The sequence below is a fragment of the Chinchilla lanigera genome, unplaced genomic scaffold (assembly GCF_000276665.1).
Source record: "Chinchilla lanigera isolate Chin_1 unplaced genomic scaffold, ChiLan1.0 scaffold00018, whole genome shotgun sequence".
NCBI lineage: Eukaryota > Metazoa > Chordata > Mammalia > Rodentia > Chinchillidae > Chinchilla > Chinchilla lanigera.
In genome coordinates this window covers 13,000,749-13,018,474 of record NW_004955419.1, presented here as the reverse complement: position 1 = coordinate 13,018,474, position 17,726 = coordinate 13,000,749, and the positions used below count along the sequence as shown (strand labels likewise).

The following is a 17,726-nucleotide window of genomic DNA, read 5'->3' as shown; positions in this document are numbered from 1 at the left end:
TTTCTTTTCTTTTCTTCTCTTCTCTTCTCTTCTCTTCTCTTCTCTTCTCTTCTCTTCTCTTCTCTTCTCTTCTCTTCTCTTCTCTCTCTCTCTCTCTCTCTCTCTCTCTCTCTCTCTCTCTCTCTCTCTCTTTCTTTCTTTCTTTCATTTGAGATCAAGTCTCGCTATGTAGTTCAGGCTGACCTTGAATTCACTGTGTAGTCCAGGCTGGCCTCAAACTCATGGAGATCTTCCTGCTTCAGCCCCCCGAGTGCTGGGATTACAGGTGTGTGCCATCATGCCCAGCTCCATATTACTAAATAAAATGTTTGGTCCGTTAATTCTGTGTTCTTAGTGTGCTTTCATGGGGCCTGTGCCCGTGGTGGCTAGTTCGGGGCGGGAAGATGAGTAGGCACTTTGAACTGTGTGAACAGATGTCCCTTTTTGCCGTATGGCTGGTAGCACTGCCTGTCCCGGGTCCAACATGCCGCCAGCACTGCGCCAAGCAGTGTTTATGTGTGAATCTGTTTCATAGGCACCCGAACCTGACACAGTGGGTGGCACCCCCCCCCTCCGCCCATTTAATAGAGGAGGAAGCTGACACTCGGAGAAAGGACTAACTTGCTTTAGGTCACACAGCTCATACGAGTAAGTGGTGTAGCCAGAGTTGGGCCCCGAGCCATCCGACTCCAGGGCCTGGGCCTTAACCTTGCAGCAGCCCTGTGCTCGCGATGAGGTGCTGATCTCAGGGTGTGGAGACCCTCTGGGGATGTCTTCCTGCACCTCAGTCTGTCCCCTCTGTGTAGTGCCGCTCCTGGGGCTTCTACGCAGTGCTTTGAGCTGCACATTCTGTCCTCTGGTGCTGCCCAGAATGTCCTAATCCCCCTTCCATGTGACTGTCACAGGAGGTGGGCATGGTGCGCTCGCTGGCTGGAGGGTACTTGGGGTGGTTCTCCTGTGGCTGATGGATTCCTTTCCCTTGGCTGGCCGTGCAGCTCCCCGCCGACCAGTACAGGAGCCTGGCTGAGAGCGCCCTCTTGGAGCCACAAGTGAGGAGATACATCATCTACAACTCCAGGCCCATGCGGCTGGCCTTCGCCGTGGTAAGGAGGAGGTGGTCGTGCGCCGACCTGCCCTGGCCCCATTGCACTGCCAAATGGAGCACTGTGCCCAGGGACTGGGGATAAGGGATTGGAGGCTGGTGACCCAGGTGCCTGGGAAGGAGCAATGCCACATGGACCTGGATTTGGTATAGAAGGAAGTCTGTGGGAGAATGATGTCACCAGGTCCCCACATAAAGGATGGGAATCATGGATGTGAACACACGGTATGACCAAAAAATATGGTGAGTGGTTAAATTAAAAAAAATGATGACAGTAAAAGACACATTGCCTTTAATCTCCCTCAATATCCCGTACCTTTGAATATACTTACCCCACCCATTGTTCTTACCCTTTTCTGAAGCAGTTCTGGAAGTCCTCTTTCGTGAGTGTCTTTAGTTGCGTTGTTGTGGCTGCCTTCATGTCCTGTATTCATTCAAACCGTTTACCTATCATGGTCATTTTGACTTTGGGGAAGAGTCAGAAATTGCCTGGAGCTAGATTCAGTGAATAAGGTGGATGAGGACACACTGTCATGCTTTTTTTTTTTGGTTTTTCTCTGGTACCGGGAACTGAACTCACGACCTTGCGCTTGCCAGGCAGGCGCTTTGCCGCTGAGCTAAATCCCCAGCCCCAACTGTCATGCTTTTACAAACCTGGCTTCCTGCTGGATGGCACGTTGCAGCAGCATTCATGGCATTTTTGACCACACCTAAGGACACTTGTACATGTGTGTGTGCACGTGTGCACACATAAACACACACAGGCCTGGCCGAGCTAGTGTTTGAGCCCAGGTAGTCCCGTGCCTCACCTGTGCCCTTAGCCACTGTGAGTCACTACTGCTTTGTGTCGGTGGTCAGACTGCACAGCTGGCACCACCTGTCACTGCCGGGGACAAGGGATTGGGGCAGAACTAGCACTGATCAACCCCTAGTACCTGTGGGGTTGTGTCATAGGTCACTGTGGGAACCCTTGTAACAGCTCTGTGAGGAGACTGAGGCTCAGAGAGGTGTCGTAACTTGTCAAGGCTGCATGGCAAGTGCAAGGATCGACACGTTCACTCCAGAGACCCCTGCCTTTTTCTGGGAAGAAGGATTAAGAGCTTCTAAGCCCTGGCCTTGACTTCTGCTTATAAACAAGGAGCATGAGCTCATGCCCACAGACCCAGGGTCTGCATGGGTCTCTTGACTCTGTGACCTGTTGGGGCCCAGGAGGGTGGCAGGCTGTCCACAGGGTGTCCCTTTGGGTGCGGCTGATGTTCCTGACTGCGTTCTCCCATGGCTCCTTGCAGGTCTTCTACGTGGTGGTGTGGGCCAATATCTACTCCACCAGCCAGATGTTTGCCCTGGGCAACCACTGGGCGGCCGTGCTTCTTGTGACTCTGGCCGCGGTGAGCCTGACCCTGACTCTCGTACTTGTCTTCGAGAGGCACCAGAGGAAGGTGAGATACCCAGGGGCTCCTGCCGTGCAGCCCCTGGAAGGGCTGTACAGGCCCGAGAATCCCAAGCCCAGTGTCCCGCTTGCCTACCTCAAAGAATTTCTCCAACCATGAAAATCCACTCTGGCCCTTGAGTCCAGTGACTTAAAAAAAATCAAATCATGTGCATGATTAAATCTTTCTGTCTCACAATCGCATAGAAAAGGTTTGCGTTTGGTTCCCAATTTTGGATGTTTCAGACCATGCCTGTTGGTCCTGTAACTTTGGGGCCTTTGGCCGTGCATCCTGTCATGGTGGCAGAGCTACTGCCTTATGGCCCAGAAGCAAAAGAGAGGTCTTTTTTGTTCTTCTAATATGTAATCCCTGTGGGTTGTTTTTTTTTTTTTTTTTTGAGGCAGTATCTCTGCATGTAGCTCAGGCTGGCCTCAAATTCACTATGATCCTCCTGCCTCTGCCTCCTGAGTGCTGGGATTATAGGTGTGCCCCACCATACCCAGCTTCCTGTGGGCTGTTTCTTCTGGAAGTGGGCTGTTTTAAGAGACAGTCTGCAAGTAGGATACCGGTAGCACTTTGGTTAACTGAGCCTTCACACACCGGCTCTCCCTGGGTGTGCTCAACTGTCCTGTGAGTGAGCGAAGGTTCCTGACTCCCTCCGCTGGGAGAGGATGTGTGCTATTTCTCCTTGTGATGGTGGGTGCTGACCTGGTGCTTTTGATGGCCATGCCTCACTTTTTTTTTTTTTTGGTCTTTTTTGAGGCAGGGTCTCACTATGCAGTTCAGGCTGGCCTTGAGCTCACTTTGTAGCCCAGGCTGGTCTCAAACTCACGACGATCCTCCTGCCTCAGCCTCCCGAGTACTGGGATTACAAGTGTACACTACCACTCCTGGCGGCCATGCCTCACTTAATCCCAGCCGACCTTAGAAGCTGCTGTAAGAAATGACCATAAACGAAGTGGCTGAAAAGCCACATGGGCTTAACACCTTCCATTTCTGTGTTGAGTCCGTCCTGAGTCCCCTCTGTGGGCTGGTGTTGGGGTATAGGCTGGGCTGTGTTCTGTCTGCAGGGTGTGGGGGAGAAGCTGCTTTCTGGGCTCCTCTGGCTCCCGTACCTGCGTTCCTCAGCTCCTGGTTCTTCCTCCTTTCTCAAGGCCAGCAATGGTGGGTCAGATCTTCTTCACACCTACCTCTCTAACTCTGACTCTTCTGCGTTTCTCTCTTCCACTTTTTTTTTTGTGGTACCGAGGACTGAACCTAGAGCTTTTGCACTGAGCTACATGCCAGAGCTTTTTGATTTTCATTTTAAGACAAGGTCTCCCTAATATGCTAAGTTGCCTAGACGGGGCTTGAATTTGGAGTCCTTCTGTCTCAGCTTACCAGAGTGCTGGGATTACAGGCGTGTGCCATCTGCCCTGCTGCCACTTTTGAGGACCCTTGTGTTTACATTGTGCCAGCTGCAGAGTTTGAGATAACCTTACTTCCAGGTCAGCTCAGTAGCTGTGTTAATTCCATCTTTTGCTTAAGCATATTTAACACTATAGTCATAGGGCCGGGGAATAGGACTGAGGTGTCTTTGGGCCATTATTTTGCCTAGTACTTGGGAAGCTCCTGCCCCCACCCTGTGCAGCCCCGGGCACAGTACTGGGTTCTGAGACCCTTAGCAGACACTGCTTGCATGTGGCACAGAGGGAAGGGCGGGATGCTGGGAAGTGTAGTCAGGATTTAGGGTGTGAGTTCCATTTCATGCTTGTGTTCAGAGGGGACAAAGTAAGAATTTTATGGCTTGGATCATTTTGTTTTTTCAATCTTCTTGAGACAGGGTCTCATTTTGCAGTTCAGGGTGGTCTTGAACTCACTTTTTAGCCCAGGCTGGCCTCCAACTTGCAAGGATCCTCCAGCCTCAGCCTCCTGAGTGCTGGGATTACAGACATGCGCCACCATGCCTGGCAGTTTGATCTTTGTTGGGCTTTGCTACCAGGCTGATAAGAGAATGCTGCCCTAGGGCTCTGTTGAAGCTTTAATAGCCCTTGTGCTTGGCCTGCAAAACATAAACTGAGGTGGCCATTCTTGCAGCAAGAAACTTCTCTTGGAGGGGAGAAAGCAAAGCCATCTGCTTCAGCAGAAACAAGCAGAAAATTTGGCAGCTGGCAGGTGCTTTAAGGATGCAGATGTAATTCGTGCAGTCTGGGGATGTGGCTTAGGCGCTCTGCCTCTTGCTTTCCTGAACCTCTTTATTCAGCTGGGATTTGTGATGTCCTTGTGAGTACCAGGGCACAGGTCACAGGGTATTTTAACCTCTCACAGCCTCAGTTTCCTCATCTGTATGATGGCACAATAACTAGATCTACCAAAGGGTTATTGTGAGAATTAAATGACTTAAACGTGAACAGTGCTTAAAATGGTATAACTGTTGTCTAACTGTCAATATTATTGATTTTGCTTACCAGTGGAGAAACTGAAGCTCAGAGGGATTGAATCTATGGCCATGCAGCTTTGCTCAGGTCTTCCTTTGGGTCTCCGCTCCAGGACCTCTAAATCCTGGGATTTCTTATCACTCAGGACAATGCAGATCTCCCTTCTGGAGCCTGATCACTCTCACTGTGGGACCCTACATACATGACAGGCCTCCAAAAGGGCCTCTAAGTATCACACATTCTGTCTTGTGAAACATCACCCTTGGGCGATACTTTATTAGCTTTTCTCGAGATTGAGGGTTTGTGAAAGTAGGTCAGACTCCGCCTGTGTCCTCAGCAGGTTGCATTACTAGGCAAGTTCCTAAAAACATTTGTGGAGGTTGTGGCACAGTGCTGAATACAATGTTTTTAATCCAGCTCCGACCCACGGTGACATGCCCATGTGATACATGCTGAGTGCCTGGGCTCCTGTCTGTCCCATGTGGATTAGCTGGCTTCAACCATGTTCCCCGTAAGGCAGAGGCGTTACTGTCACCCCTGTGGGAGGCAGGCAGCTGGGGTAACTTGCCCAAGGTTAGACAGTGCTGGGAGGCAGAGTCAGGCCTCCCACTGTTGTTGAGTGGGTTTCTGAAAGGATGAGCACCCTCAAGACAAAGTATGACCAGTTTCCATGACACTGGCTTTGCTGGAAAATTCCGTGTACATTAAACCCATATCATGAGAACAGAAAATGGTTTAGGCGAGTGTGTAAAATGGAGTTAGGTTGGCCTATGAGAAAACTTAGTATGGTTTTCGTCTGCACTCATGCGCAGTGGGGCCAGGGCACAGTTCTTGACTGGCGGAGTTGTCTTGCCTGGGAGATGCGTGGTCAGCACCCTTAGCCTCCTCCACTGTGTGGCACCATGGACTGTCCCATCGCCGTGACAACCGAAGAGGCCTCGCAACCCTCCTTTTGGGAGCCCTGCCCCTTGTGAGCACCTTGCCCTTGGTGTCTGCAGGCTCTTCATGTTCCGGTGCAGTGTCTCCCCCAAACCAGCCCTTTGGGTTGGGTCACCTCTCCGCTCCCTTCCACTCCCTGGCCTCCCTGCGTCTCCTCTGTCTGTGCTGCATATGGCAGAGGTTGGTGTGGGTAGGAACAGAAGGAAATAGCCCTTCTGAGGACGGGTGCTGGGCCGCAGGCTTTCGTAGTAGACCCTTTATAGACAGAGTGGGTACTTCCCTTACTGTGAGTGCTCAGCCGCATCTGTCCCCTCACCTCCCGCAAGCATCTGTTGCACCCAGACTGTGTTCTAGCCCCGGATCAAGTGCTTCATACATGATCTAGTGAAGTCTCAGTCCCAAGGGCAGAGGTGCTCTTCTTATTCTACAACTGGAGACAGCAAGACTAGAGATGGACATATCTTGGCCAGGACCATGCAGCCAGGAAGCACAGAGCTGGGCTTCAGCCCAGGGCTGTCAGACACTACTGCATTTGCCATAGGGGAAGAAATGGAAGAGTCTCGAGGGCGAGGATTGCTGCATACCATCGAGGGGGTGGGACAGCATGTGGCTCGAGAGCTCCTTTGCAGCTTGGCATTTGTCTTACAGGCCAACACCAATACTGACCTGAGGCTGGTGGCTGCCAACAGAGCCCTCCTGAGACACCAGGTGCTGCTGGGGGTGACAGACACTGTGGAAGGCTGCCAGAGTGTGATCCAGGTACTGTGTCATGCAGAGACCTGTCCCTGATGACCCACATTTGGGCCGGACTCTAGAGAACAGGTGGCCTTGTGTTCTTCCTCTGCGCCATGTGTCCAGGAGTTTGTGGATGATAAGGCTGTCGGCATCCTTTCCTCCCCTGCTCCTGTGCTTCTTCCTTGAGATGCTTTTTCTGTGCTTAACGCACTGATGGACACTGAAGATACCAAGGCGCCCTGTAGGGTCCCTGTCTGGAACAAAGTCACAGACTTCCGGGGATGACAGTCATAGTAGCCTTGCTGGCCTGTGGCAGAGGGATGGTCATGACCAGCTGTGAGGCAAGGCAGACAGGGTACTTCGGGGGGCCATGAGGAGCTCTAGTGGCTGGGGGCCCCAGGGGAGCAATGACGGGGGCGGGGGGAGATGAGGCTGCTGCGGCAGGTCAGAGGCTACAGGCCTGGCTCAGCTGTTTTCTTCACGCCAAAGGCAGTGAGGCGATCTCACAGTGGTGAGCACAAGGCACTGGACTGGGACACCACTGGGGCTCCCTCTCTTGATCCTGGCTGGGCTCTGCCCAGTGGGGTTGTAAAATCTTGGCACCCCCTGTGCATCTCAGCAGGCCTTGCCCCTCAACCTGGAAGAGCCCTGTGGAGCCTGCTGGTGGGTGTGTACATGGGAGCCGGGAAGAAGCTCCTCGGCACAGGCCTTGTTCCTCTGCAGTTGTTTATTATGAGCCTATTATGTACCAGGCACTGTACATAGCAGAGAACATACATAGATCTCTGTAGAGCCAATCACACCCAAGGCAGTGTAGTGTGGAAAGCCATCTCACCTGACATCAGCAGATGAAGCAGATGGCATCACCAGACTCCTCACAGTTGAAATGTTACATTGTAGACAGGGAGCTCCTGGAATCTGCAGGTTCTTTTTCAGCCTCATTTATCTCCAAATCTCCTTTGTCAGTCGTACACAGGATTGAGTTGGCGAGTGTTGGTTGAATCCATGGCTGGCTGGATGATTAATGAGCGGGCACATCTGTATTAGTCAGCTTTTCTGTAGCGGGTACAAAGTACATGACACCTGCAACTTAAAGGAGGAGAGGCTTAATTAGGCTACTGATTTCAGGGGGTTCATTCCATGGTCAGCTGGCTCCGAGGCAGGAATATCATGGTGAAAGGGTGTGGTGGAGAAAAGCTGCTCAGTGTTAGCCTTCTGGAAGCAGAGGACAGGGGAAGGATGCCAGCAAAATATATAGAGGCACTTGGCCAGCACCCCAACTCTACCTGGGCCCTACCTCCTAACTGCTATGAACATCACTGGATTAATCCACTGAGGAGGGTAATACCCTCAGGATCCATTCATTTTCAGGAGTCTCTTAGCCCAGCTAAGTTGACAATTAACTGACACACTACCTTTCCATTTTCAAGATAGTATCTTGGCATCAAGTGATACAATGTCTGGGACATCTTTGGATGTGGGGGTATTGGTGAGGGGGAAGGAGGAGGGTAGAGATGAGGTGATAATAGTTGAAGCAGAATGATGGGTAGCTGTCACCTATGTTGTATTTGTTTGGAAATTTTCATTGTGAAAAGCCTTTAAAAGGGCATTGAAAAAGAATCTTCCCCCGGAGATGAGACCGTGGGGAGGGACAGCTGGCAAGAGGGACGTGACCTTGGGTCTAGTGTGTCAGGCACTGGGACGAGGGAAGAGTCAGTGGGAGGACGGTGTAAGACAAGGGACAACACTGTTGTGCAGAACTTCAGAGTTGATGTGCCATCCCTGTGGCATGATGATGTGCAAAGACAGAGGGTCTCAGCCTGGCTGAGTTGAAACTGGCCTCCCAGGGCCTGTTCAGTTGAGGCAGAAGGGCAGGTAAGGGTGGGATGAAAGACTTTTTTCCCTGCTTCCCTCCCTACAGAGCACCCAGGTCTGTTGCCTCAGGCCTAGGAAGTGTCACTTTAGGAAGGTTTCACTCATTTGCGTGTTTGGGCCTCAGACAGAACGATGCCCTGGCCACTGAGGATGGAGGAGGTGTCCCCCCAAGGTGGATATGTGATGTTCAGATATTTGGAGTCTGTCTGGACTGCAGCTGTCCTGGAGTCTGTCCAGTGATGGGTGGGAGATGGGACCATTTCAGCCCTCTGTGTGGTGTTGCCCTTTTTTTTTTTCTTTTGGTGGTACTGGAGATTCAACCTCGGGCTTTCAAAGTGAACTACATCTGGCCCTTTTTAATTTTTTATTTTGAGAGAAGACCTTGCTAAATTGCTGAGTTACCCAGGCAGGGCTCAAATCTGTGACCCTCCTGCCTCCGCCTACCAGAGTGCTGGGATTACAGGCCTGGATCACCACCAGCTAGCTGGGTTGGACATCTTCTCAATTTGCACACAAAGCCATTTTCTGCCGGCTGTGCAAATAAGACCTAGCTACAGTGTAGAGAGAGCAGAATGACTTGTTCCTGCTGGACAAAAGGGCACATTCAGCCTCCTCAGAAGGTGGGCTCCTGTGAGGGGAAGGACATGAAGGATGGATGCAGATGGGGAAGTTGAGGCTGGGCTGGTGCTGAGCCTCAGTGACCCTTGCTGTGGCTTCATTCCACAGCTCTGGTTTGTCTACTTTGACCTGGAAAACTGTGTGCAGTTTTTGTCTGACCACATTCAAGAAATGAAGACCAACCAAGAGGTAAGATATCATAAGTGAAAAAAGGACAAGATAAACCAGGAGGGCAGTTTGTGTAAGATTCATTACCGTGGTGTTGGAAAAATGTCTAAGAAAAGGTTACACTGCATCTTGGCCTTTTGACTAAGATCGAGTGCTAAGAAAAGTTACTTGGAAGGAAGAATGCCCGTATGGAATCAGTGGCTTCCCACCTAGGGACTGATGGTTTTTCTGCTCCTTTTGATCTGATCACACTTTCTACATTTCCAGCGGCAAGCTTGTATTTTTTTCCACTAGTATTTGTATTAGTGATAAACTCTGGCAGGTCCAAAGTATCACATACTTAGACAATGTTCACATGTTCAGAGCATTTTTATTTTATTATTTTTTTGTTTTTTTTTTCTGGTACCGGGAATCAAACTCATGACCTCGCGCTTGCCAGGCAGGAGCTGTGCCACTGAGCTAAATCCCCAGCCCTCAGAGCATTTTTATTTTTGAAGTACTGTGGGTGGAACCCAGGGCCTTCCTATTGGTCTACCACTGAGCTACATCCATGGCCCTTTTTATTTGGAGATAAGGTCTCACTAAGTTGCCCAGGCTGGCCTAGAACTCATGATCTTCCTGTGTCAGACTCTAGAGCATTTACACCTGGGATTATAGGTGTGGACCACTATGCTTGGTCTCTGAAGTGCCCTTCTGACATTACAAAGGTAGAGATGAAATGGGTGGCCATGAAGTGACAGTAGTTAAAGCAGGATGATAGGTAGCTGTCAGCTAGATTGGGGCTGTTTGGAAATTTTCATAATGTAAAACCTTTAAAAGTTCATTGAAAAAACATCTGATGCTGCTTTGAGTGCCTAATGAGAACCTAGAAGGAAAAAATCCTTTAGAAGCCCTTACTGACCTTTGGAAGCTCTTGTAAGGAATGATGTGTCTCACAGATATGGGTCTGTTTTAGATTCTTCTGAGGTTGGTGCTGGATCCACCTTTTTTTGGGTCTGCAGCTCAGAGACATGCACCTCCCAGGCCCCCCCAATGTAGGACCCACCTATGTCCCTCTGTTTCCTTTGCAGTCCTTGCTGAGAAGCAGACTGAGCCAGCTGTGTGTTGTCATAGAGACAGGGGTGAACCCCACAATGGCGGAGGGGCCCGCAGACCTGGAAGATGCTCCTCTCCTGCCCAGAGAAGAGACCAGGCCTCAAGAGAGACCAGTCCTGCAGACTGAGCTGCACCAGCTCGTGCCTGAGGCCGAGCCGCAGGTAACGAGTCCTCCTGTGTGGGGCAGCTGCCCAGACACATTCAGGTGGTGGGTGGTTTCCAGCTCCATGCGCTCATGGTTCCTCTGAGATAGCAGAGACCATCTAGATCTTATAGATCGTCTCTTTCAGTGTTCTTTTTGTTTACCTTAACACTTTTAAAAATACTTTATAGAAATCATTTTATATTTATTAGGATTTTTGTTGCATTCTAAAATATCTTGGGCATTTTTTAATAGTTACATTGAATGGATAGCCACTTTGATGGGTTATAGCTCATTTCACCAATAATGATGACTAAGTGGTAAACCAGTTTACCAATCAATCGATCAGCCATCTGTCCAGCCAGCCATTCATCTACTTAAGTAGCAGTTAGGTATTTGGATCTGATTCTTTGAGTTCTCTTGAGTTCTAGTTCTTCCATCCATCCACTCTACCTTTTGGGTCTTGTTAATTGCTGGTAGACCAGAAATCTGGTAATGTATTTTGCAGCTCATGCTGCTTTCTTTAAACTATGAGGGCAGAACCTCTGGCCAGGAGACTAGCAGCAAGGAGTGGCTTGGAATTTAAGAGGTCATTTGCATTTTCTTTTCAACCCAGAGCCTTGGGGATCCAAAGTCCAAACCAACCCAGAATTACCTTTTTTGCACTGGTGGGAAGTGGGATGGCTGCCAGAAGGACTATTTAGAAGAGAAAATGATGAATGTAGTAATCTCTTCTCTTGCATCCCATTTCCTTTATTTTTTTAATATAAAGAGCAGAAGAGATTGATAAGGTCATGTACTTTATTGTGGCATGCTTGTCTGGGTTTATGTGCAATAGCCTATTACATGTGGGTCTTTTAAATTATTTTTCCAAATTCATTGAAACCAATAGGCATACAGTTTCCCATTATGAATATCAAGCGTGTGTGAATATTGTTAAAGCAACACCTTTATCCTTTAGCTAGGGAAATGCAGTCACTGCTTGCAGCTCGGTACTGGCAGACTCTCTTGTTCCATCAGAGCCCATTGTCTGTGAAAGACAGACAGAGTTAGAGTGACTGCTTAGATTTTTACAGATTTACATCTGGCATCAAATGATTTAGCAAACCATCTGTGGTTGGACTGATCCCTTCTTTGATGGGTAAAAAAAGTTTTAAGCGGTCAGCTGACTTGCCCTCGGCCACAGATGGAGGGAGAATTGGCAAAGCCAAGGGTAGAAGCCAGCTCTACTGGTCCTTCACAGGCTGGTTCCTGCTGCAGTTCTTTGCTTTATTTTTGTACCGGGAATTGAACTCAGGACCTTGCACTTGTGAGGCAGGCGCTTGTGCCACTGAACTATATCCCCGGTCCAGTTCTTTGCTTCTTACATTGTTGACTTCAGACTACATTGGTGAGGGGACCAGTCTGAGTGAGTGAGTGATAGATTATTCAAAGTTTTCCATATTTTCAAGTACAAAAAACAGCTCAAAACAAAAACTGGTCCTGTGAGCCATGCACAGTTTCTGATTTTCTGAATAATAGTAATGATGATGATGATGATGATGATAATGATGGGGATGTTGTGGAGACCGACTGAGCACCAGGCACTGGACTAGTGCTTTCTATCGCATGTTCCTGAAGTCCTCACCCATGTCAGCATGATGCATGCTGCTGTTTTCCTGGTGTCACCCATGAAGATGAGTTGCAGCAATGTGAAATGACCTGTGCAGGGCCGCTGCAGATTGCAGAGTGGATGAGCTACAGCTTCTTCCTGGCCGTATGTGTATGTAGCGTGTGTGTGTGTGTGTGTGTGTGTGTGTGTGTGTGTGTGTATTACTAGGGGTTGAACCCAGAGCCTGTGCACTGAGCCTTATCCCCAGCCCTACCCCCCCTTTTTTTTTAAATTTCAGACATGGTTTTGGTAAGTTGCTTAGTTACCCTGCCTAGGCTTAAACTCGCGAACCTCTTGCCTCGGATTACAGGCACATGCTGGCACACCTAGTTCCTCTTGGCCTTTTAAATGTTTTCATAATTACTAACTCTACCAGCATGAGTAGCTTCCATATTTGAAAATGAAAGACGTGTGTATGGCGTTGATAGTTTCTGTAGTGCTTTGAGGTGCATAGCTCTTTGTGCACGTTGTTAGCGGTGCTGGGGATTAAACCCAGGGCTTCATGCATGCTGAGCATTGGTTCTACCACCGAGCTACAACCCTGCCCTTGCGCATAGTGTTAGCGCAAGTAGCAGTTAGTTCCCCCACCTTGGTTCTGAGAAAATAGGCTGCGTGAGCTCAGAGCCAGGGAGCTGCAGAGTTGGGCTTCTAGACCAGGACAGTGTCTGCCCAGTTACAGCTGCTGGCCTAACCTGGTTCTTCTGAGTGAACGTCATTCCTGGGCCAAGGGCAGGGGGATAGCCTGGTGTCCCTGTGGCTAAACTCCACTGCCCTCCAGGTACCTCCTGTTGTCTCACTCTGCTTCCCTGCCTCTTCCAGGAAATGGCTCAGCAGCTCCTGGCGGTGTTTGGTGGCTATTACATTCGGCTCCTGGTGACCTCCCAGCTCCCCCGGTCAGTGGGGACCCGGCACATAGACTCTCCAAGGGTTCCGTGCCCTTGCCAACTCATAGAAACACATATCCTGGGCCCCGGGTGCTGCTCCTTCCTGAACAGGTGACCTAGGGATGAAGGCCTTTATCTTCCTCCAAGACTGAGAAGAAAGGGAGGCCTCTGGCGCCAAAGATGGCCCATGGTGTCCTGGAGATGGGCATCCAGGAGTGCTCCCAAGGGTGCCTGTGACATCGGCAGCAGGGATGTCGTGCCCATGCCAGGACCCTGTGCAGAAATGCCTTGATGGGATCCCATGCTGACCGCAGGGCTTTGCTGAAGCTGATGGTTGGTGGGCTGGTTCCACCCCCAGCCCCTCTGTGTGCTGTGCAGAGCTTCAGGCATGGATGGAAAGGCGACTCCTCCTCAGGGCCCAGGAGATGTGAAGGTGACCTGCCAGGGTCCATCAGGTATCTAAAGCTTGGTCTCACAAGCTGCTCCCATCTCCAGCCCCTTCATCTCAGATGGGAAGACTGGGGCTCAGGGAGAGCACTGCCCTGTATCGTTGCCTCTGACCTTGCAAGCTGTAGGACCGCCTCTCTCCAGTCTGCAGAAAGAAGCAGTCTCAGGATGCCCTCCATTCTTAGGCCGCTCTCCCCAACATTCTGTGAACGGCAATGTGCCTGGGCTTGTGCGCTTGCACTGGGGACCAGAGGCAGGGGTGGAAGATGGGAGTCAGAAGGAGAACGCGGAGGGGAGTGAGACCAAGGAGGATACCGCTAACAAGAGTATTTGCAAAAGCTGGATCGATCCTGTTTGACTTGAGGACTGTTTGTTCAAAGACATGCATGCTCGTGGCTGTGCTTTCATCCTGCAGATGTGAAACACTAGTTTTGTTTTCTGATACTGATATTACGCCACTGACCACGACATCTGATCAGTCGGTCCTGGAATTCTGCGAAGAGCTCTGAGACCGGCCGGTGTTCTGCTCCCCCAGCATGTGAAGACCTGTGGTGCCTAGGTCTGGGTTGCAAAGCTGCGGCCTGGCATCTGAGGGCTCCAGGCCCCCAGCGCCCAACCTTCATGTATCATCAAAGTCATCGTCTACAAAACCCTTTTATCGCCGAGTCTGTCCTGAATGGATACATCTGTTCTTTTCTGTGTGTTGGACTCGTACTCATGCCTTGACTCCCAGCTTTCCTTAGCTCTCCCTCCGGAAGTCTTCCCACACAGCAGCCTTGCTGCTCACTACCAGCTCTAAGTTCCCATTACAGCAGCTGCCTGTATACTAATGTTGTATGTTACTCGTTCGAATTTCCTGCGCACCTCCGAACCAGTTTTGCTGCCAGATTGTAAACTCCTCAAGGTCTAGACCTGCTAAGGGGGAAAAGCCCCGTGGACAGATTGCTTTCTTGTCTGTAGAGCAGCACCCTCAAATTGCTCTCCAAACCCAGCTGGCTGATGAGATCTGGGTTATGATGGACCTGGATTCTGGTCTTGATCGTCTACTCTCACCTGTGTAACTTTTGGCCAGTTCCTTTCCTCCGCTGGTCCTTATTTTCCCATCTGTGTGATGGGTGGATTGGATGATTCTAAAGGGGTCTTCTAGGGCCAAAGTTCTGGTAATTTCCATCTTACGCTGCTTTCTGCTACAGCTTTATCTACATGCAGAAAGTCCCCACTTCCCCATGGGCCTGATGTGCCCTTGGATGAGACACTGGCTTAGCTAGCGGAACACCTGGATTCTTGTCCTAGATCTGCTTCCTAGCTGTGTAACCTTGGATAAGTCCCTTACCCTCTCTGAGTGTCAGTTTACTCCCGTATAATGTGGATCTGGTGCAGTTGGAATGTCTTCCTGCAGAGGTTGTGCTCTGGGAGAGGCAAACCTGACTGCTTCCTTGTGCCAGAAAAGAGGGGTCGGTCGTACACATCAAACAGCCCCTGGACAAGACTGTCACAGGCCGAATCTCTAGCCATGTTCCAGGGCAGCTTTCCTCAATGAAGTTATTCAGGGAGGCCATTGCGAAGGCCGTGTCCGGACACTGAGAAAACGTTGGTGAGGATGTGACCAGCACACACCTGTATTTATCATCACAATCATAAAACCCTGTAAGTATGCTAAGCGAATAAAAATGTGTTTGTTAAATGACAAAGCAGCAGTTTTTCATTTCAAGGTCAGCTCATGGAGGCCTTGATGTGTTCTTCTCTTCTTTTTTTCCTCTCCTGAGAATTGCTAATGTCCCTCCATCTGCCCCAGGGTGGGTGGGGCATGCAGGGCTTCCCACAGTGTGCCTATCTTTCTTTGTGTGCCTCAGTTTCCTCATTTATAAAATCCCCGTGGCCGGGTGCAGTGGCGCACGCCTGTAATCCCAGCACTTGGGAGGCTGAGGCAGGAGGATTGCTGTGAGTTTGAGGTCAGCCTGGGCTACAAAGTGAGCACAAGGCCAGCCTGAACTGCATAGCGAGACCCTGTCTCAAAAAAAAAAAAAAAAAAGACAAAAATAAAATCCCTGTGATCCTTGTGCCACCTGTTTCCCAAGGTCTCTGGGAAGGTCAGCTATCTGATACGAGTAATCTCCTGTGTCACTCAGAGGCCTGGCGACCGTGGAGACAGTCTGACATCGTGACACAGCAGTGGAGGCTGTGTCATTGCTTGGATTCTAGAGTCATGGTTATTCAAATCCACATCCTGCTGCTTCCTGGCACCGGGCCTCAGCCTTCTTCAGGGACTGGGGAGGAGAGGACCTCCTTGGCATGCGCTGGGAAGATAGATGTTCAGATATCCAGTGCTTGAGACTTAGAGCTTCAAGCTGGAGCAAGAGCTCAGTAAGCTGTTGCTATTAAAAAGCCTTCACTGTATTCTATGCTCCAGGTGCCCGTCTATATTTTTTGTTGAAGTCTGTGTCAGATTCCGTTGCTCCAGTATCATGGTTTTTATTTGTATGAGTAAAGACTGCAGGCGAATCTCTAGAAAAATATTGAGTTTAATGCTGAGTGATGGTAAATAGGTCAGGAGCAAGCTAGTAGCTTTCGAATGGACATTTACTCTCTCTGTACCCCTTGTACCCCCATCTGTGCATCTCCTAAGAGGGGATGGGGCAGTAAAGGGGAGTGACAGAAGTGTTGTAGCACAAACCACCCAGACCGCTCCCTGGCGTGTCCAGAGCAAGGGCTCAACCAGTTGCTGCTTTAATTCAGTCATATGTCCATCAGCAGATGAACGGATAAAGAAAATGCAGCATTTAAACACAGAGGAGCTGGGCATGGTGGTGCATGCCTGTAATCCCAGCACTTGGGAGGCTGAAGCAGGAGGATCGTTGCAAGTTTGAGACCAACCTGGGCTACAAAGGTGCTCCAGGCTAGCCTGAGCTGCATAGCGAGACCCTGTCTCAAAAAGAAAAACAAACAAACAAGGAAACTACAGTGGAACACTACTCTGCCATAAGGAAGGATAAGCTGAGTCTTTTGTAAAATAATGTATGCATCTTGCAACCATAGTGTTAAGTGAGGGGCTGGGGATTTAGCTCAGCGGCACAGCTCCTGCCTGGCAAGCGCAAGGTCGTGAGTTCAATTCCCGGTACCAGAAGAAAAACCAAACAACAATAACAAAAAAACCATAGTGTTAAGTGAAATAAATTTAGCCACACAAGTTTAAATATTGCATGGCTTTCTTAGGCGAGAAACTCCAAATACAAATAAAGAGTAAAATAAAAGATAGATATAAGGAAACAAAGACGTAAAGCTTTCTCAATGGGAAAGGGATCAAGAGATAGAGGGAGAGGGTCATAAAAGGGATTAAGATGTTATGCACACGTGCCTGCTCCACACACGGAATGTAAACATTCTGCACTGCAACTGTGTACTAATAAAAATAAATGCATAAAACAGAAAATATATTAAAAAAAATTTTTTACTATTTGTAGTGCTGGAGATGGAGCTCAGGACCTTATAGATGCTAATGTGCTCTACCACTGAGCTACAGCCTCTGTCAGCTTTTCATCTTAACTGCTGGGTGTAGTTTTTGGCCTGTGTCTGTAAACACATTTTTTTTTTTTTTTTCCTATACTGGGAATTGAACCCAGGCCTCAGTACTGAGCTTCATCCCTAGCTCTTTGTATTTTTATTTTGAGACAGGGTCTTGCTAAATTATCCAGGCTGGTCTTGAGTTTGCCACCCTCCTGCATCAGCCTACTGAGTAGCTGGGATTATAGGTATATGCCACCAGTCATAGCTGTAAGCACAGGCTTTTAATTGTAGTGTTCAAATCTTTATCTACACTACTTTTGGCTTGTTTGTTCCATCAGTGACCCGGAGAGGAAGTTCTTTAACTCTGATTATAGATTTTCTGTTTCTTCTTTTACTTCTGACACATCTTTTAATTACATAATTTTTTAAAATGGAGATGTAATTCATATACTGTAAGATTCACCATTTTAAAGGGTAGAGTTCAGTGGTTTTTACTGTGGGCCCAAGGTCTGCATAACTGTCGCTGCTATTCTAGAAGATTTTCATTCCTCCTCTTCAAAAAACAAAAAATGAAAACCCGTACCCACCAGCAGCCCCTGCCCAGCGCTTCTTCCTCTTGCAACGGCAAACAGAAACACCACAGCAACACCCAGGACTTGGAGGCAGATTTATTTACGTCGACGGGCACTGATCAGGATCATCCCCAAAATATCAAGCCCCGAAGGCCCAGGGAGGGAGGT

At 49.3% G+C, this 17,726-nt stretch overlaps 1 protein-coding gene across 3 annotated transcripts in view; it reads left to right on the top strand.

The window, feature by feature from the left end:
- LOC102009183 (chromosome unknown open reading frame, human C9orf91) overlaps positions 1 to 15,173 on the top strand; it is a 34,641-nt gene extending 19,468 nt beyond the window's left edge. For all 3 annotated transcript variants that reach the window (XM_005382626.2, XM_013513249.1, XM_005382624.2), the window contains exons 4-9: positions 975 to 1,082; positions 2,371 to 2,520; positions 6,516 to 6,626; positions 9,204 to 9,284; positions 10,334 to 10,519; positions 12,971 to 15,173. In XM_005382626.2, coding sequence (XP_005382683.1) covers positions 975 to 1,082; positions 2,371 to 2,520; positions 6,516 to 6,626; positions 9,204 to 9,284; positions 10,334 to 10,519; positions 12,971 to 13,150 — 816 coding nt within the window. In that variant the 3' untranslated portion in view covers positions 13,151 to 15,173. The remainder of the gene's footprint in view (positions 1 to 974; positions 1,083 to 2,370; positions 2,521 to 6,515; positions 6,627 to 9,203; positions 9,285 to 10,333; positions 10,520 to 12,970) is intronic.
- Positions 15,174 to 17,726: the final 2,553 nt, after the last annotated feature.